This window comes from Macrotis lagotis, chromosome 6, assembly GCF_037893015.1.
Source record: "Macrotis lagotis isolate mMagLag1 chromosome 6, bilby.v1.9.chrom.fasta, whole genome shotgun sequence".
Classification (NCBI taxonomy): domain Eukaryota; kingdom Metazoa; phylum Chordata; class Mammalia; order Peramelemorphia; family Peramelidae; genus Macrotis; species Macrotis lagotis.
In genome coordinates, this window is record NC_133663.1 from 228,426,580 (window position 1) to 228,448,294 (window position 21,715).

The 21,715-nt window shown below is 36.0% G+C and overlaps 1 protein-coding gene across 6 annotated transcripts in view; it reads left to right on the forward strand.

Moving 5' to 3' along the window:
• Nucleotides 1-21,715, forward strand: part of GPM6B (glycoprotein M6B) — a 219,514-nt gene that overhangs the window by 150,681 nt on the left and 47,118 nt on the right. The window contains exons 1-2 of one of the 6 annotated variants that reach the window (XM_074192434.1): nucleotides 5,691-6,226; nucleotides 20,668-20,787. The exons of 1 other annotated variant lie outside the window; for it this stretch is intronic. In XM_074192434.1, the coding sequence (XP_074048535.1) occupies nucleotides 6,166-6,226; nucleotides 20,668-20,787 (181 nt within the window). In that variant the 5' untranslated portion in view covers nucleotides 5,691-6,165. Of the gene's footprint in view, nucleotides 1-5,690; nucleotides 6,227-8,971; nucleotides 20,788-21,715 lie in introns of those variants that run through there. 4 more of the 6 variants (XM_074192436.1, XM_074192431.1, XM_074192433.1 and 1 more) reach the window with 4 other exon arrangements.

Genomic DNA, 21,715 nt, shown 5'->3' on the forward strand with positions numbered 1-21,715 from the left:
CCCACTGTGTGGAATGAACAGATGATAACAGCTCCTTACCCTCAAGGAATTTGTAGTCTTTATTAGAGAAAATTGTATGTAAGCAGATAATTAATATAAAGCAAAATGTGATTAGTCCATTGATAGAGTAATGGATCAAAGGCCAGGAGGAAGAAAAACACTTCGAACTGTGGATAGGAAAATGTATACAACCCATATGTATTACAATGTCTTTAGATGGAGTTCATTCACAGATTATCACAATGGAAAGATATATTTGTTTAATTCAATTGAATTTCCAAAGTATTGTATGTGATGGAAACAAGAGTACCATATGTTTAAAAATGACTACATCTCTATAGAAATCCACAAGTATATAGAAGGAATCATGGTGGAGAGTATTTATCTGAATGGAGAGATAGAGGAGAAGATGGATAGAGAGACATAAAAGAGAGAGAAATGATACTGTTTAGGGAATTTTACTATGAGCTATTAAATCAGGTTTCAAATCTGGTGCCTTAATTCTAACTGGTTAATGAAACAGAAGTGACAGGAATTTTGGAAGGTTATAGGATCTTGAAATGATGGAATGAGCAAGAGGTGTTGATCATTTTCATGACTTGGACTTTTGAAAGCCGTTGCAGAGTTCAGAGAAAAGTGAGATATGATCACATGGCTTACAGTCTCTAAAATGAATTATGGTTCACTAAGGATGAGAAACTCTAAAGAGTGAAATTCTGATAAAGCAATTATAAATAATCCCAGTGACTGAGAAGAAACATGTGAATAAACCAGTGTTTCCACAGGACTCTGAAGTTCATCCCAAGGAAAGCCACCAGGAAGAGTGAGGTAAATAGAAATCATGCCACATAATGATCAGTCAAAGGAACTAAGGATGTTGAACTCAGAAAAAAAGTTCCTAGGGGGCAAATGATGATTATCTCTAAATATTTAAAGGATTTTCAATGTGGTAGAGGACATCTGCTTGTTAGTCTTGACCCTCAAAAGCAGAATCAGGACAAATAAGTGGAATTTTTTTAAAACTGATTTCTAACTTCATCTCCCTATGAAGAAATTTTCATACCAATACAAATCTGTTACTTTCTCTGTAACTTTTGATCTTAGAGAGGTGACTAGGGTGCTGACAGGTTAACCTATTTGCCTCAGGATAACAAGACCAGTATATATCAGAAGTTAAACTTGGATCCAGATTTTTCCTGATTCTATGTCCATAAGACTATATATCCTAGATGGAAATTACAGGAAGGCAAATTTAGATAAAGAATCTTCCTTCCAGTATCAGACACTTAATAATTACCTAGGTGTGTGACCTTGGGCAATTCACTTAACCCCACTGCCTTGCCAAAAGAAACAATATTCCTAAGAATAAGAGCTGCTTCTAAATGGAATGTTATTTGGCATAGATGTGATTGTAGTAAAGACTGGTTATGAAGGATAAACCAATAAGCTACTAAAATTAATGGAAAACTTCACTGGAAGATAATGAATTCTTTGTTGCAAGAAATTCCTTCAGATGAAGACTAGATGATAACTTCTTGGGTTACTATATAAGGATTTCATTTTTGAGACTGATGTTGAACTAGGGAAGAGACTCTGAAAACATATTTCCAAAGGACTTATAGGAGCAAAGATAAATTGGCATAGAAAGAAAAATTCTAGAATTGGCTGGGACTTGCAAAAAAAAACACTCAAGATTGACACAAAATTGTCACTGCCTACTTAACTTAAAGTCAACTTGTTCTCTAGCATCAAGTACCTATGTAGTTATATGTTTTTGCAGATTCTAGTAGGAATCCCATATCCAGAACTAGTGAAATAAAAATACTGGTAGATCCACATCTGGAGTTATGCATTCTTTTCAGGATACCACATTTTTAGGAAGGATGTTGGCAAATTGGAATATATACAGAAGAGAATTACCAGGATGTTAACTCATCTGAAACCATGACATATGAACAACAGTTGAAGGAACTAGACCCATGGAAGACTTAAACTAGAGATATTCTGATAATCATCTTCATATTTTTGAAGGACCTCATGAAAGAAAGTTTAGGTATGTTTGTATTGACTCTGAAGGCAAAACCCAGGACCAATGGGTAGAAATTATAGGAAGGCAAAGTTCTGTTTTTAGCAGAAAATCTTATTAAGAGAATTATCCAACAGAATAACAGGCTTCCACCTTAAGTAATGAACTCTTTGCTAATAATTATCAGGCATCAACTGAGTGACCAAATGTGAAAAGTATTATACATGGAATTCTTGCAGTGGATGGATAGATAAGCCCCAAATCCTCCAGCTAATTCTAAGAATATATTATTCTGATATACTATAATATGGTATAATAGATAAAGTGCTGGACTTGGGAAGAGCCTGGTTTCAAATCTTGTCATGTTTAAACATAGACAGATCCTTTAATCTCTCTGAATTTATTTTCTTTTCTATAAAATGAGAATAATATCTATAGTAACAAAGTTTATTACAAATGATCTGTCAACATGTTATTAATAATAATAATTTTCTTCCATCAGTTTCCCCTCTTGGGAAGATCTTTCTGGATTTTAGTCTATTCCTGAATATCTGAGATAAGCTTACGAAAGTCAATCATTTGAATGTTCACATTTTTTATCAGTAAACATTCAGCAGTTTTGGAAGTGTTGTGTTTTATGCCTTAATTGCCTTTATAAGGTGAATGTTAATTCAAAGGATGAAAGTCTAGTCTCCTAGTAATCCAATTAATAATATAAAGATGTATAAATATTACTTTAATATTGCAAATATACTAGCAATTGCTTTAATATTTCCAAGTTGTGAATTTTTTTAAAAATATTATTCTATAACATATAAGGATACCTGGTTTTCAGTGCCTGCTTTGATAATGACTGTGTAAGCTGGGGAAAAATCATTTGACCCACTCTGGACTTTGGTTTCTAGATTTGTAAATGATAAAGATAGGGCTATGGTTTCATAATTTCAAAGATCCTTTCCACTTCCAATGATCAGTAAATTGATGATTGCAAACTAAATTTCCTTTCTCACTTCCAATGATCAGTAAATTGATGATAACAAACTAAATTTCCTTTCTCTACCCATAATTCTTTTTCTCTTTGAACAATAAACAGTTATCATCTGGAAAAAAATATTATTCTAGGAGCAACTAGGTGGCACAAGGTATAGAACACCCATCCTGGAGTCAGGAGGTCCTAAGTTCAAATGCAGTCTCAGACATTTAATAATTACCTAGCTATGCGACCTTAGGCAAGTCACTGCATTGCAAAAACCTAAAAATTTTTTTAAAAAATTATTCTGCTACTGTGTTAACTTTGAAAAAGAGGACTTTTAAAGTAGTTTTAATGATTGTCCATGAAGTATTTTTAAAATTTTAACAATTTCTGAAAAAAAATTTACTGGATTTTAAGAACAATTTTGTATTCCAGACATTTTTTTAGTGTCCCTTATTTAGCTATTAGAACTGAAAAAAAGTGAAGGATAGCCATAATCAATGTCATTTTGGTTTTTATGAATACGTGGCAGTTTATTTGGTTCTGGGAGAAAAAGATAACTATGAACCTCATACTTCTAATTGGTAAAGTTTTCTTGTGTTCTATAACTATGGAGGAAGAGGAGTGGAGGAGAGTGTTGTGAATCATGTAGTAGAATAAAGTCAAAAATCATCCATTTAAAAGTTATTTTAAAAAGCCAGATGAGTTGATTGAAAATGGATATGTGGGGGCGGCTAGGTGGCGCAGTGGATAGAGCACCAGAGTCAGGAGTACCTGAGTTCAAATTCAGTCTCAGACAATAATTACCTAGCTGTGTGGCCTTGGGCAAGCCACTTAACCCCATTGCTTTACAAAAAAAAAGAAAGAAAGAAAGAAAGAAAATGGATATGTGCACCAGCTCTGAGGAGACTTCTCATCTTTTGTAGTTTTACTTGAATTCCTAATCCAAACAAAGATGACTGGTTTTATTTGTTCTGCCTTCCTCTCCTATATTTAAAAAAAAAATCTCAAGCAACAGCTAGAAAATATTCTGCTCAGTTGGTACTAGAGTTAAATATCATGGTTAGTAGTGGATTCCCATGATTGCTTTATTCCTCCTGGCCACTGGTGTACCCTTTTGTGCTTGGTTTCATTATTTTAGTTGTTTCAGTTTTCATTCTCTCTTGACCTGCTTAGGGGGGAAATGAATCCATTTCTACATAACAATAGTCATCATTCTGGCTGAACAGATTGAAGCATTCTTTGTGGTAATGTTTAAGATCTTCCTGGTTAGGATACCATATTGGACTTCCTGTTTGGGAATGATAATAGCTATGGATATCTTAAGAAAGCAAGAAAAAATAATGATCTTTAGGGGAGGAAACATAAGGTATAGTATTTAACTTATACTGTGTTTGAACTTCTACCAGTTAACAAACTATTAGCAGTGACATTGACATGAGACAGAGTTGCTTGTGGTATTCTCACATGTTTGCTGAGGGAAATTTTAAAAGAAAAAAAAGTAAACAGACCAAACTGGTTTTCAAAACCTTTTCTAGTGTAACCACATCAAAGACCCTAGATTGTCTAGCAGTTTAGAGGATTATCTAAATCTAATACATTAAATAGCTAGATTGTTTATCTAACAAGATCTTCCTTCAGGATCTTATACACTTTAATTTTTTTTTTTTAGTTTTGTCATGGAAATCAGCAGACTTTTACAACTTGGCAACTTTATCAGGAGAATGAAGAGAAATAGTTTCTGTCTCTTGTCATTAGATGTGCCTGCAAGAACAGGTGCTAAATCATAACTGACTTACTGGCTCAATTCACAACCAGGGAACCATTCAGTTGTTGAGCTATGCTCTCATGAATGACCATCTCAATATCTGACTGGAGTTTCTATAGATAGTTTCTTATGGGGACAATGAAAATAAGTGGGTCAGCCAAATGCTAAAGAAAAGTGCAGGAAATTAATGTGACTTAAGGCACATAACATGATAAAACCATATATATTTGGTTCAGTTAAGCACTTGGGTAATTTGAATTTGTAATAAAGATTCCTGAAACTGGCAACTAAAAATTGTAGTAATAAAATAGTGGCAAATTCTTGTCATGATAAATATCTGGATTTCATCTAAAAATAACTCTGGCTTCTTGACTTTTTACATAAAAACAAACAAATTATATGCTTAGAAGAACCACACTACAAATAAGATCACTTTATTTTTTCATGCCACTAAATTTTTAACAAACTAAACCATACATATTCACTATAAATTAAATTTGTTTTTAAATTTTAGAGATTGGGGATATTCTTATTTATTAGGATTATTTGCAAATTTTCTGCTAACCAAGATTGAGAAAAAACGCTGATGAATTAATTATAAGATTGTTCTAATATAGCCAAAGATGGGTGTTCTTGTGCTTTCTTCCTCCCCCCTTTTTTTCCTTTTTGGTTGTTGCTATTCATGCTTTGTGTAAGAAAAATGTTCAAGTAAGCACAGATAAAATACAGACAGTGGTCAAATCCTGTGTCTCTACTCTTGGAGAGGGGGGCACATATGGAACAAATCAAAATGTGAAGCATAATAGTAGGGTCCCATGGGAAAGAACCCTGTGATTGAGGGGTGGCAGGCACTCTGCTTAAAAGCTGTGTGCTCTGGGGTGGGGGCAGTTGTGTTGCTGAGTCATGCGATAGGAGGGTGTTGGGGGGGTGGAGGTCGTTCTCACACACATCCTCTCTCCTGATGTCACAAATCTATTCTTCTGTGGGAGAATTGATTAGCATTCATCTGGAACCTTTGCAGGGGAAAAAAGAAAGGGTGGTTGAGAAAGCGAGACAGCGGAGGCAAAGGGAAAGCCAGTGACCACGGAGCTGGCTCTTTTCCGTCCAGGCTACATTGAAACTTTAAGCACAATCGAGGGGAAGAATGGGTATTTTATAACTGGGATCCTCGGTGACGTATGGCTGACTGCTCCCTGGCAGAGATCTTTACGGACCTGTAGCAGAGTGGAATTGAAGGCATCTGGGAAGGAACCGTAGTCTACTGTGGAGGAGAACAGAGCCCCTCAATCACTGGCGCTGTAAATAAGAGTCGGAGGGCAGTCTGAGAAAAAGAATAGTGGAGGGGGGGCACGCCTTGTTTGGGGGGGACCGGGGTAAAAAGCATTTTTGGTGGATGGTATGAAGCCAGCCATGGAAACTGCAGCGGAGGAAAATACAGAACAAAGCCAAGAGAAAAAAGGTACCCAGAGCTCTAACAATAGTCTGTTTAAATCTTTTCATTGGGGGTGCTCTAAAAAGGTTTAGACTGATTCTTTCACTCTTAGAAGTTGCTCTTAAACAATTACTACTACATCTTCAGCCTGCAGGGATTTTTCTTTTTTTTTTCTTCTTTTGCCTTTGAGGGCTGACAACAGATGAGTAGGGCAGTGGAGCCCTCTGGGTTCTCACCCAAATCCTTACCCACTTCTACCTGATATAGTCTTTCAGAGAAGAATCCTTATTATCTCTTTGTAATCTGTCATTCAGATTAGAGAAATTGAGAAAACTGACTGTTTTTTTCTCCATTAGTTTGTCGGCAACTCAGTGTCTATGTGCTATTGGTCATAGGGGCTCATGAGCCTTCAAAACATTATAACAGTATTTTGTCTTTGACCAATATAGAATGATATAGAAATGGACTGATTGCTGCATGCATTTGATGCCTTATGAAACCTCAATTTTTTTCCAGTGATTAAAATATCCTCTCATTTTTTTACTGTATGGTATCCCTCAAATCAAGTGTATAATGGGTTAGATCATATCTTCTGAAATATATCATATGTTATATAGATAGCTATATATACACATATACATATATATATATATATATATATATATATATATATATATGTGTGTGTGTGTATATCCTGAAATAGCAGTATGTAGATTGGATCTGGGTCCTCTTCTACCTTTAGCCCACTTGCATCTAATGCTAATGTTGTAAAAAGGTTCTATGGTGCTTACAGTGGGGTGGGGGAGAGAAATAAGATTCCTTTCTCAAGAAAGAATCTTAGAGCCGGCTCATGTTTCTATTGTCTGTAATGATTTTAGCTTGGTGGAAGGGAAAAAAAATCCAAGTTAATTATTTTGAAATAAGAAAATGGCAGAGGAGAGAGGTTTAATTAATCTCTGTGCTCCCTGGGTGATGGACTGATCACAAGTTGAATACTCCAAAGTGCAAATTCAGTCGCTACAAGGTTACCACATCTCATTGCAATATAATATCTCCTTTGATATAAAAACCACTGTTTCAATAGGGATGATGAGCTTGTTATAGAGATAAATCATTAAGTTGTTTATCATGTTATTATGGTCCAATGATGGTTACCAGACAATAGTAACTGTGTAGAATGGAGCCATTGATGTGTATTACAAATTAATATTTTGCTGATTATATAACATCTCTATTAAACCATCATATCCTGGCGTTTCTAACAAACAGCCACTTAATAATTTGTGATGTGAGCTTAAACATAAATTTACAATCTATTTTTTTTTATTTAGAAGAAGCTTTGCATATTACTTTATGAATGAAAAACAAAGCCGAAATGACAAAATGATGAAACCTAGACGGGGTTCAATCCAGTGGTAACATGAGCCTGCAGGATATTCATAGAGTTGAAGAGCTGAGGTTAAAGTTTAAAAATTCATTTCTCAGATTATCAGAGATTAACATTTGGTATTCCTGTTGGAACATAATTGTATTATTACAGTTAATCTGAGGGTATCATTGAGGTTGTTTTTTTCAGCAATTTGCCCCCAAAGAAGCTTTCCTTTCTACAGAATCTATATGTTAGAAATATGGCGTTTGCCAACAGCCAGCAACATCATTGACTCCATATGAAAATAACCCTTATGAGACTCCCACAGCTACAGAGATGCAATTATGAGCCAGAAACCTGCATAAATTCCTAAACTCATAATGTTGTTTCTCAATATACAAGCTTTTAGAATGTCCTATATCATATTTATGAATAACAATAGGGGGAAAAACAGCTCAATTGATAATGCTTTGGCCTTGTTTCAGAACATCACATTATTTAATGACTTTTGAAGGTTTCTTTTTATATTTTTTACATCATAAACCATTTGATAATACTATGAAATTCATTCATTGCAATACACCGTAACAAGCTATTTCTATACTCCAAAACCATTTACTTAAAAACTTGTCAACTGGGGCTTAAGAGATAAAACTCGAGATAAAATATGATTCATATGAAAGCTTGCAGAATTACCCAAATTTTCAGATTCTAGGTACATTTCAACTAATATGAAATGGTCAATCATCAGATGATATCATTTGTACCCTGGCCTTGCACATCTAAATGAATAAAAATAAGCAAGCACAAGAGGTCAAGCCATTTATTTTGTTGAGCCAGAGAAATGAGGGGGTTATGATTGGAAAGAAACAACCATAAATATTAGACTAGAAAGAGGTACAATTATCCAACTTCATTTAGTCAAGAAAATCCATCAAGTTCATGTACCAATTGCACATTTCTACAAAAAAAAAATGTTTTCTTTGTAGTGTCTTGAATTAATCAGTTTACAAACCATATTGCTGAGTGGGGGGAAGGGGGTGAAGAGGCAAGAACAAATTTGATCATAAAATTTAAATATTCCCCAAAATGTGGAAAATCATAATTTTTAGATGAACTTTTCCTCTAATCAGGACAACAATCTGTATTATCTAAACTTCAGAAGCTATTTTTAGAGCATATTTTGTATCTAATGATTTTCATTACTAAATTTAATATTCTAGATTCTCTCCACATGTGACTTAAAATACTTAGTTATCTTGTGTCCCTCCTTTTCCCCCTCCTTTCCTAAGATCTTCAAGTGAAATGCTTCAGTCTTTTCTTCTTCCTTCTGTTTCTACTGTCACTTGCCTGGGTTCTCAATTATAATCTCTTTATCATTATAGTGTATATTAAGTATATGAATACATTTGATTTCTAGGTTTACATTAAGTATTTTTCCAATCTCTCTTTAGTATCTTAGTTTCAGGAATCCCTGATTTAGCTAGTGGGATTCTTTTAATTCCTCTAAAAGGAGATAGTTTCTTTTTAAACAACACCAGAATTGCTTTTCATAACCACCACCATACCACCTCCTGTTCTCAATAGTCTTCAAATTCTCCCTGCCTATGATGAGTTTAATTTAAAAAAAAAACAACTAATCATCAGCCTTTTTAAACAAGCTTACTTTAGAAGTGGTTGAGTTTAGGAATATTTACATAGCTTTTGCCTCTGAAAAAGTATAGAATGATGAAAACTCACTTGAGGTGTTGAACAGATGTTTCTTAAATGGAGCTGAAAAATGTCCAGTCTTTACAGATGATGTTTTCAACTTTTAGGTCTTAAATTGTATCAGAATGGGAGGACCAAATAAGCAAATTCATTGAAACAAAATTCACAAGCCAAATGAAATGTCTTTCATATTTCTGCACATTGCCTGAGAAATAGACACCCATTAAGAGTGAAGTTTGATTTTCACTGATTTAAGAAGAATGTTACATTTTTTTCACAATTAAATGGACTCTAAGCCTTTGAAATTTTTGAGGACTTTTGCACATAATCACAGGGTAGAAAAAAGTAAACAAAGATTTAATTTTATTATACTGAAGTTATAATGTGGTCCAATTTTGTTATGCTTTGTGATGAAGAAAATCCAAACATCTGTGCTGGAAATTATTTTTATAATAAGCTAACAAGACTCTTTGGGCCCAAGAAAATGGAACCCTCAGCTCACTCACTGAGTTAGGAGGATCAGGCTCCTTTGCAACTTTGTTATAAGTCAGACTCTGGGATCCTTCAGCATCAAATTGATTGCTTTGCCAGGTAGGAAAACAAAAATGACAAACTAGAAACACTGGATCATTAGAGATTGATTTTTAACGCATTCAAAATTGGAAACAAATTCAAATGATCTTTGAATTCCTTACAAATCTTTAAGGTTAATTTTATAGAACTAAATGCAATATCATGATGTTAAAAAAACAACAAAAACATTTATTTACATTTGTTAATATATTCTCTGTACTTGCTGCTAGGGGTGGAGATCCTTAAGATCTAATGTCTTAAACTGAAGAATTAAGCAAATATATTATTATTATTATCATTACTATTATAGCTTTGAGATGAAATGTCTGTTAAACTAAGGAACTAAGTGTGTATGAGTGTTTATGCTATATTTTAAGGTGGTGCTATACAAAATATCCTGTTCATTAGTATACTTCTTAAATGAGTTTTTAGATAAACTTTTTTTGATTTAATCTTCCTGAGATGCTTCATAGAGCTGAAATAGTTTTCCCTAGCCTGTGCCCATGGTGCTTTAACCAAGAAGGCTATCTGAGGCACAGGACATCTGGTGAGTTATCCTGTGTATAAAACACCATGGTGCACCAGATGGTACTCTACATATACATAGAACATGGCTTTTTAAAAATAAAAATTTAAAGGATAAAAGATTTCAATAAGCCATCAGACCTATCTCCTACATATCTAACATTACATTCCAAAGTATATTTTTCTGTTCTCGGATCTGTTACATCCTCTTTTTCCACTAGGGAAGTCATTCTGACATTTCCTGGCATTGAACAGAATTTCATCCCCTTTTCAAAAGGAGTTTATAATATAATGCCAGCCTTTCCCTCCACCTTCCTTTTTTTTGGTTATTTAGCTATATTAGGCAATTATTCAGAAAATGATCTCAAATAACATCTTTGAACATGTGCAAACATCTAGTGCTATGACAAAGCAATGATGTAATGAATATAATGTTCTTCTTCAAGGATGATGTTATTTCCTCAGTTAATGAGACTATTCTTCCTTCTCACCCACAATTGATCTATGGGAACTTCAGGTAATAAAAGAGCAAATATTCTTGATGTAGCCTAGATTGGGGTACAGTCTGTGACTCAAATCAGCATGTCCTCACAGATTCAGCTCAAGACATGTTAGCACCATGCTTTTGTGCAAAGACCTACTGCCTCAAGATCTTCAGTTGGTCTCATGATAGCCATCATATGAGAGCTCTGATGGAGAAGTTCCCAGACAGTTGGGTTCTAATCTCAGTTGCAGTACTTGCAAGCTTCTTGACCCTGTTGGAGAGAGCCAATAATTCTCGCAATACTCATTTCATAGAGTCATTGTGAGGATTGCCCTTTACAAACTTTAAAGCATTATGTAAATTAGGAATGGTTTGTGGTTGAGGTTATGCAGTTGTGATATAAAATGGACTTAGAGGCAGTCTATGTTCATATTCTACCTCTAAAACTAGATTTGTGATATGCACCCTCCCCCATTCTCATGCCATTTCACTTGAATGAACCTCAGTTTCCTAATCTGTAAAATAGAAATAATTCACAGGCTTGTTGAAAGAATTAAACAAGATGATACATGTAAAGTGTTTTGCAAACTTTAATGAACCATGAGATCATCAGATTTTATTTTTATTGATAGTAGCAGAATATTAAGTTTTCCTGGAGGAATATATAGGGCAGTCCATTACAGTAATTTTTGCCACTGGTGATATGCTGAAACAGCATAAGTAGCAATGTCCAGTAGGAGAATAATGATCTCTAGCCAGGGAAGTTGTATGTCTTGCTCTGGAGGATGAACCAAGGGGTCATGGTACTGTATTCAATTATACCAGCTGGCTTATGAAACTGAAGTAACTATTTCATGTATTTGGAGTTATTACTCAGATACTGTGTTTGTTTTCCTTTTTTTGAAAAATGAAATGACCCAGCAAAAATAAGTGCTTGAAGTGTATGTATTACCTCCAAGGAACATAATTAGGAAATAACATTTATTTCCAAAAGAATCAGTCTTTGTTTCTTTATTGCCTACAATTACATAAATTCCCAAATGCTAGTAAACAGAACAATAGCTGTTTGGTTTCATTTTAAATAACAGGTTCTAAGTAAAGATAAATTTAAAAACAAAAGCCCTAATACCCCTAAAGTTCACTTTATTAATTTTGAATTTCCCTTTGATAGTCAAAATAAAAATAAAAAAACTAAATAGTCAAAACAATGTAAGTTCCCTAAAGTCAAGGACTAACTCATTAGCCTAGTGCCTAACAAATAATAAATTATAAATGCTTATTGGCTGATTGATTTCGAGAAAATCAAAATAGATCAATATATTTCATATGTCCCCAAATACTCTAAATTATCGCCAAATTCCTTACTGCAAATACCGTTTTTTGATTAGAGCCACTCAAGTATCTTCAGCTTAAATGACTCCCTATGAATCTCTATATTTGAATACATCTACTTTCTAAGAGTCTAAGAGTCTTTTGGGGTTATTCCTTTGAGTTTATATATGGCATTTGAGTTGGAATCTCTTCTTTCCTCCTCCATCAGAGCTAAAAGCAGCATGTCTCCCTTCCCACCTCCCATACCCTCAAATGAGAAATGAGCTCTAGACCATCTGCATGCATGCACAGGTTCTCTCTCTCTCTCTCTCTCTCTCTCTCTCTCTCTCTCTCTCTCTCTCTCTCTCTGTAACTCAATTGTTAAGACAAATGCACTTAAAGAGTACATGCAGAGCAGAGACCTTTAGAATAAGGTTGAGGGTGAATAAAAGAGCAAACTAGGATATGGCAGCCCAGGTGAGTGGGGAAGAAACAGATGCTGTGTGGGAGTTTTCTACTCTTACTAAGCATCCTTTCTGACTAGGTTCTAATCAGTCTTGTTTCTATACTGTTGAAGGAGTATAAATGTTGTCAACACCCTCTAAATTTTGGCATTCTGGTATAAGCCCCAGTCTAATCAAGGCTTTCTTCCCTATGATCAACACAGTTTCCTAATTCTAGGATTAGATGTAGCATGTTGTAATGGAAAGAATTTGGAATCTAGCAAAGACTTAACTTCTAGAAGTAAGATTCTTACTCTTAAGACTTTCATCAAATCATTTAATCTCTCTATTCTTTGCTTCTCATTTCTATAATGGGGATAATACTTGTGTAGTTGGTATACCCCAAAAGAATTTAGTAAGGATCTACCAAGTCTGTTTTTAAGGAAGTATTGCTCCCATGACAATGGTTAACCCTGTTAACAAGGTCTATTTGGATGAAACTTTTTTTGGTAATGCCTTATATTAATCCACCTCGGCCTCAGTACTCATTGGTTCATAATTGAGGATGACTGATTTGGAAGGGTAAAAGACGCTCTAATGACTCAAATTCTCTCTCTCCTTTGGGGGGATGGATCTCAACTCAAAGGAGACTTTTATGAGTCTAGAGGATGTTTAAGTCTCTAAGAAAGGTAGAGACCCACAAGAAAGATAAAGAGAGTTGATGGGGGGGGTTGTATGTTTTTGTGTCAGTAAAATGAAGCCTATCTGGGACAGCTAGGTGGCACAATGGATAGAGCACTAGACTCTAAAGTCAGGAGGATCTGAGTTCAAATGTGACCTCAGACACTTGATACTTACAAGCTATGTGACCCTGGTTACACAAATAAAATAGAACTATATAAAGCTTATTCAGTCTCTTGTTAGCCTTAGTACATGTATGGGAACTGATGTCCCTTAACCTAAGAATTCACATGCTGAAATTCCCAGGCGGAACCCTCAGTGGAGATATGAGGTAAAAGAGTGGAATGAATGAGAAGCCTCCAAGATGGAAGCAGGTTCATGTAAACTAAGTTGGGTTATAATGTTATTATTGTAATAGCAATCTCACAGAGTTTTTGTGAGGAAAGCATTTTGTAAACCTTGAAGTATTATACAAATAAATGTGAGAAGTAAGAGTAGATCCCTTGGGAGACTTTTAAATAAAGATTTATAATCCATTCTAAGTATTAGGATGAGGCAGTTTAATGCAGAGGATAGAGAGGGCTAGCCTTAGAATCAGAAAAAAACTGAGTTTAAGTTCTTTCTCTTACAAATACTAGTTCTAGGCAGCAACTAGGTGGCTTGGTGGATAGAGCATGGGCCCTGGAATCAGGAGGACCTGAGTTCAAATTTGACCTCAGTCTCTTAATAATTACCTAGCTGTGTGACCTTGGGCAAGTCACTTAACCCCATTGTCTTGCAAAAAAAAAACCCCCAACAACAACAGCAAATACTAGTTCTATAAATCTGGTTAAGTCACTTAATTTCTTAGTGCTCCCAACAAGACATGAATGTTGACCTGTATTAGAATCAGGGTTTCAACACTTCAATATCCCTTCAAAAAATGACAGGTCTGCATTCTCTTTGTTCCCACACAAAAAAAGTATTGGAACATTGCCTTTGTTGAAAGTCATCCTATATTTATTTATAAACCAGAGGAGCTTACATTCTAATGTGGGAAGACCACACAGAAAAGAAAACTGTGTTGAGGGTGATGGCAAAAAAAGTCCTAAGTCTAGACATGGCTAGTCTGGATATCCTCCTTAAATGGAAGTCCTAGGAGGAAAGAGCCAGTCAAAAGGAGAGGGAGCTGAGGCTTCTTCTAATATGGTTGGTAAGTTGGTTGGTTCTTGCCCTTCATCATCATGGCTCTGAATGCTCTGCCACAGATTGGTTAGTCCATGTGAACACCTGGGTTGTTCACTCTAAATTTATGTAACTCACTTTTCCTCTAAGTTGCTTCAATTCTGCCTTGGCCATAGATGAGGGGAATGCCATGTTGGCTGGTCCTGTGCTAATATCTCCCATGCTGCACAAAATTCTAGGATATGAATTGCAAGGCTGAAGTGAATACTAAGATTGATCCCTCCCTCAGGAGGCATGTTAGAAGAAATCCAGAATGGAGCTTGAAGAGGAATGAACAACAGAATATCAGGGTTCAAATTCTGACTTGGACAAACTATGTGACCTTGGACAAGTACTTCATCTCTCTTGACCTATAAAATGGGGAGGGGGTGCCCTATAATTCTTAAAATTCTATGACCTTGCTTTGTTATCAGAAAATTCCCTTCTTTTCTTTCTTACCAAGAGCTTCATTTTTTTTAGGTTTTTGCAAGGCAATAGGGTTAAGTGGCTTGCCCAAGGCCACACAGTTAGGTAATTAGAAAGTGTCTGAGATCAGACTTGAACTCATGTACACCTGACTCCAGAGCTGGTGCTCTATTCACTGCACCACCTGGCCACCCCTCAGAGCTTCATTTTAAATAAAAGTCTTCCCAGAAGTGATAATTTAGAATGATTTAGAAATGTTACATAGTTCAGTCTCATTTCTACCTCTTCTTGATGTAAAAACACCTTTTAGGAGAGTCATTTTCTTGAGTTGAGTTTCTAAAACCCCATCAGGCATTGGCAGACCTTTTTTTTCTGAGTGCAATAAATTTTGTTATCGCTTCTAGAGAAATATTTTTAGCTGCCTAGAGCTGCCACACAAAGAGGGTGTCTATTTGACACCTTCTCACAGAAGATAAATTCCAAAATCTATACATCCATGAAACGTTGCTAATCAGTCCACATCAAAGATTCTTAGTCTCATTTTCTTTCTACTACACAGCATTGAATTGTTTACTTTCAAATATCTCACACTATATTCTTTGCTTTCAATATGGAAACATAGAAAGGAGTAAAAGACATATTTCAAGGACAGAATACATCTGGATAACTGGAAACTTCTTGCTTTATTTAGACAAAACTACCAAGAATCACCAAAGGAACAATCGAAAAACTAGGTACCTCGTGGTTTTCTGATTTAATCCACCACATGGCTATTGCCTCTGGATAGCTATATAAAAGAGGTAGAAACCAATCCTCATACCATTTGATAAGATGTTCTAAGTCCTGATACCTTGATCAAGTAAGAACCTTTTTTATTGAGTTAGAGAATCAGTCAATAAAGAGACACTTGTGTAAACAATGTCTCTAATCTGAGATGTGAATTTCTTTGGGTCAAGAAAGGAAAAAGTGTGATGGACCAACCCAACAAAATAACCATGATGCTAGGAGCTTTCAATGGCAGAAGAATTTTAGCAGTTCCCCAATCTAAGGAAGTCCAACCCATCACTAGAAGATTTTAGTTCAAAAGTTGAAGATTCTAGTTCAAGCCAAGCCCCTGAGAGGGCTCAGCTTTAGAAGGAAAATCAGATATTTCCCCCTTTCTCTCTTCCACCTGTCACTTCCATTGACTATATCACCAGGGAGAAAGAGGGGAGAGAATATATCCAATCAGGAACAGAGAGAAATACAATGAGAACAAACATTGGCAAACAACAGAGACACAGATGGATAAAGGAAGAAAACAGTCCCCTCCTCTCAAAATGAAGCAGCTTCAGGGACTGATGACTCTGACTCCTCCTCCCACCCCCAATGGCAGAGAGAATGTTGACTATGAATATAGGCACTAATCCTCCGAGTCCCAAAATTGCACCAAGGGAGAATTTAAAGACTTCATAAAGGGAGAAAAGGACTCCTTATTCCATGTCTTCTATATGTTTGCCTCAGTACTTTTGTACTTTGAGTTCATTTTCATTAAGGCCTTTGTGTATTCCAAGGAAGAGTACCCTCATTCTTGGGGTGGATGGGAATTTTTTTTCCAACTATTTTTGCTCTACCTTTTTAGCCAATGCCTTTTGTTAAAAACTAATTAAGCTTGACTAATTATCAATGAGAAACACACAGTGAAGGGTTCCTGAGTGACAGTACTGGAAACCTAGTTCCTCTGGGTCTAAGGGACTTCTACTTGTAAGTTCTAAGGGTCTTATTGGAGAGGCCTCAAAAAGGATGCTACCAGTTAGGGTCTCAACTTAGATAATTATGGGGCCCCCTCACATTTGCAAGGACTGTTAGAGATACCCTAGGAATTCAATGGAGAAAAGCAAACTTGTTTCTCTTTGTTTTAGGCTATTATTGTACAACTTGTTTTCTGGTCTGTTTGAAGTCAGACCAGTTCCTTTGACATAAATTTTGGTCTTTTGAAACCTTACATACTAACAATATTTCATGCATTACTGCATTATTATATTACTTACAATTATTGCATACTTAAAAGTATGAAGTCAAACATTAGCAAATCTCTAAAATACTGGTGTCTAAAAGATTGTTTAAAAATACACTTTGATACAGTTTTTTCTTTTTTACTTTTAAGCATAGGTTTTTTGCCTTATTTGTGACATAAGTCCAGGCAATTAATCTAAGAGCCTTTATGGACCTGCAGGTCTATAGAATAAGGTTTTCCTACTGACTTAGAAACCCTGAGTAATCAAGTTCAAGTGCTTAATTGCATTTTGGAGCAGCATCCCTCTTTGGGACTCTTCTGAGTTTATTTTAGATTAACCTGCTTGTCCTGGTGAAGAATAACTTTTAAAGCAGTTTTTATTATTCTATGGTGTAAAGAACATAGATGAAGTATTACATAGGCCTCTAGGACATTTTACTTATGTGTCAAAGAGATCCTTGGAGATATTTTGATGCACCCTATTAGGAGAGACATTTTTTTTTAGATTTTTCTAGTTGTTTAAGGGGTGGAAATTTTCATTTTTTGGAGCTAAGGATTCCAGTCCAAACTAAACTTCTAAAGGGGGGGAAGAGAGAAGAGAGAGTTTCTCTCATTCTTTACTCTCCCCATTTCAGTGAGATCAAACTAGTCCCATCAGAGAGAAGGATCCATTTAGAGACAACTTATCCAACTTAGATCAAAGAGAAGTACATTGAATATAGACATGGACAAACACAGGCACAGAAAGATATGAAAGATAGCTACCCAAGGAAAGAGAAAGCAGTTTGAGGGACTGTGACCCTTTCTGTCAGAGAAAATCCTGGCTATGAAGTCTAGAAAGGTATTAATCCTCACAGTCCAGCAGAGCTACCTTAGAGTAACATCATGAAAACTCCACGAAAGGAAAAAACCAACCACCCAGTGTCAGAAATTACTAGCTCTTTGCAACATATGTTCTCTACACATGAGCTTCACTTTAATTTTATTATAGGTTTGAGTCCAACCTTCCCAGGGGTGTTTTGAGTGCAGGAAAAGATGTTTCATGGTTTGAGAAAAGTTTTTGGCTTCATTTGCTCTAACAAAATCTGCTTAGTAAATGACCTTTGCCAAAAGCTCATTGATGCTATTGACTGATTATCAGAGTAATGAATGGGGGATTCATGAATGACAGTACTGGAAATTGCAACCTGTGACAGTTACTTTTAGATCTCTTAGTAGGGAAGTAATCAGTCCACTGTCTTGGGATCCAAACTATGAATGTCAGCAGGAGATGGGATAGTAGCTTCTGAGAAGTTGCAAAAATGCCTTTAAATAATTTAACCCAATCCATCACTAATGAAACCTCTTGTGGAGTCCCACTGTTTTTTTCCCTCCTTTTACTTCTTCTTCCTTCTCTTCCTTCATAGGGGCCCCCTGAGACTTTTTTAGTCACTAGGCACTAGGAAAGGCACTGGAAAAGGATAATGTTTAAATCTCCCCAAATATGGATGGAGAGCTATCCAGAATTGAGGACTGTGGACTTTGCCAAAAATACTCTGGAATTAGCCAGAGTATTTAATCTGACAAAACTTTTTCTTTGCTTTCTTTGATCTAGCCAAATCTGTCTTCTGATTCTCCTCACACATGACATGCCATCTTCCATGCCCATTCATGGGCTCAAGCTGCCCTCCCCAGACCTAGAATGCCCTTTTTGTTGTTTTTGTTCAGACATGTCTGACTCTTCATGACCCCTTATGGGGTTTTTTTGGCAAAGATACTAGAGTGGTTAGCCATTTCCTTCTCCAGATGAAAAAACTGAAACAAATAGGGTTAAATGACTTGGCCAGGGTCATATGACTTGTAAATGTCTAAAGACAGATTTAAACTCAGGTCATTTTGACTCCAGGTCTGACATTCTTTCCACTGAGCCACTTTCTAAGGATTCATTATCAAACCATCACTCATCTGATCCAATTTATAGACAGGAAAAAACAGCCCTTCAGAATTCCTTGGTTTCCTTCAAATCTCAACTTAGATGTCATCTACCTCCTACATAAGACTTAAATATACAACAGCTAGGGCCTCCCCCTCACCTCTGAAAAAAGCCCTTATATTTATTTTGTATATGCTTATATGAGATCATCCCTCTAAAATTGAAATGGACCTTAATGATCTTCTAGTCCAAACTGCTCATTTTGCAGTTGAGGAAACTAAGAGATAGAAAGGTGATGATTTGACCAAAGCAACACTGGTAATTACAAGTAGCAGAATTGGGATTTGAACCAGGACTTCTGATTCCAAATCAAGTAGTCTTTCCAGCATAATCTTGCTTCCTCTTATGTGTACCTATTAATTCTGTTATAAAATATAATTACTTTAAAGCATAAACTCTTGAATTTTTGTCTTTGTAGTAGCAGAGAGAATGCATAGTATGGTACAGAGATGTCAAATAGACTTGGAGGTCACTAAACCATACAAAGAATAGTAGATAATACAGTGGATAGTTCTGGGCCTCAAGTTAAGAAGACCTGGATTCAAATCCAGCCTCATTTACTAACTACGTGACCTAGGAAAAATTACTTAACCCCTGTTTGCCTAGGTTTCCTCATCTGTATGAACTGGAGAAGGAAATGGAAAACCATTCCAGTATTGTTGCCTCCCCCCCACCAAAAAAAAAAAATTGGGTCACAAAGTGTCATACTTGACTGAAAAGATTGAACAACATAAACATATATAAGGATTCCCAAAATAGCAATATTGACTTAGAAAATTACATGATAATTGTTTATTTTTGCCTATTTTGTTAAATATTCCCTAATTATTTTTTTCATATGGATGGAGCTACAATCTGGCAGCATGTCTGATACCCCTGTTTTTTCGCGCAGCATGGTCCGTGACTCCTTGTCTCTTGCTTTAAGTCCTAATTTTTGCCACTCGGTGTCTTACCCATATGTTATTGGATGTTGCTAATTACAGTAATTACCAATGTGGAAAGCATAATTATCACTCTATCCTAATGTTAATAGAACCTCATTTGTGTCTTCCTAGACTCTAGAGAGAGACCCTGCCTTCAATGAGTTTAGAGCATGGGGAGAGGGGGAGAGGTATTTGGAGGGAACTATGAAATTCATACTAACATTAAGAAATCTGGAATATATAAAATAAGGCAGACTTGCTGTGGTCTATAAGCCAGAACAAATATTTTATCAAGGAAATAACTCCTTGCTTCTGTTGTACCTAGAAAGGTTATCAAATCTGATACCTTTACAACTGACACAAATTTGGAGTGGGACTAAATGACAGTTTTCCCTGTTAGTTGAAAGAGACATAATGAATGAATCTATGAAAAGTCACATCTGCAACTGGACTTAGAATTTTCAAAAAGCATCAAGGAAAATAGTATTGTCTGAAAGCTATGCTTTGTTACAGAATAGCATCTGCCAAAATTTTTGATGGGGGGTGTTGGGGGGAGCAGAGAAAGGAGAACGGTGGATAGAGGAGAGAAGGAAAAGAAAACCTTGCTAAGGCTGGAATCTATAAGAGGCTGGAATTTTTATCAGCATATCGGGCATCTCACAGCCAGGTGGTATTAGACTATTTTTTCCCCCTTTAGGTTGGGTCAGGTGATGTTTTAATAATGAACCCTCAGCAAGTTGTATTTTAGACCCTTAATTATCACATAGAGACACAACAGATGAATGAAAGTACTAAAAAAGAATTTTTTGCTGGAGAGGGAAACACTGACTTTTTCCCACCTGAAATTGGCAGTGATCGCCAGACCAGAAATGGAAATTGGCAGGTACCACTGGATGTACAAGAGTTCAAGGCCACACCAGTACCACCATGTGCCAGCACTGAGACACAGTGCTAGTCCCTTGAGCGCTCCAGGTAAATACAGTGTTGAGATGGATTCTAAAATAGAGAGTCAAGTAGCTGGTTTGTGGTAGTTTTAGCAGTTTCTTCACTTTGGTTTTGTCTTGTGTTTTGTTTTTACACATAGGCTGCCAAAATAATGGAAAGACATAGGTTGACTACCATCAGATCCCTCATTTAAATTTAAAAAAATCTTCATTAACTCCCTAGTGTCTTTAGGATGAAATATAAATTCCTTAACTTGCTATTCAGGGTTTTTCAGGATCTAACTCTGACCCACCTTTCCAAACTTATTTTGTATTATTCTCCTTTCTGCATTCCACAGTCTAGCAGAACTATAAGCTGTTCTCTAACTCAGCATTCCATCACCCACATTGGGAGAATTTTCACAAGCCATCTGCCAAACCCAAATCCATTTCCTCTTCATCTCTACCTCTCAGGCTCCTTATCTTTTTTCAAGTCTCGGTTCAGGACTTAATTTCTCTGTGAAGCCTTTCCCTGATCACCAATGAAAAAATTTATATTTTTCTGTACATGTTTTATATGTCAATAACCACCTCACCCCATAGATTATAAGCTCCTTACAGGAAAGGACTTTGTTTTGTTTATTTTTTGTCTCTGTGTCTCCAATACCAAATACTTTTGGGAGGTGGAGGTAGGGAAGGGGGTCAGATCTCTGATTTTATTGATGAGGGAAACTAATGGTGTGAACCACCTTCCACTGATGCAATGGGTAGCTCATCTGTAATTTACAAACCACTGGTTGCCTGGAGTCCTGATAATGAGAATATTAAATAACCTGCTCATCATCACAGTGAGTTTATGTCAGAAACAAGATTTTTCAGGGAAGCTAGGTTGCACAGTGGCTAGAGTACTGGTCCTAGAGTCAGGAGGACCTGAGTTTGAATGTGACCTCAGACATTTAATAATTACCTAGCTGTGT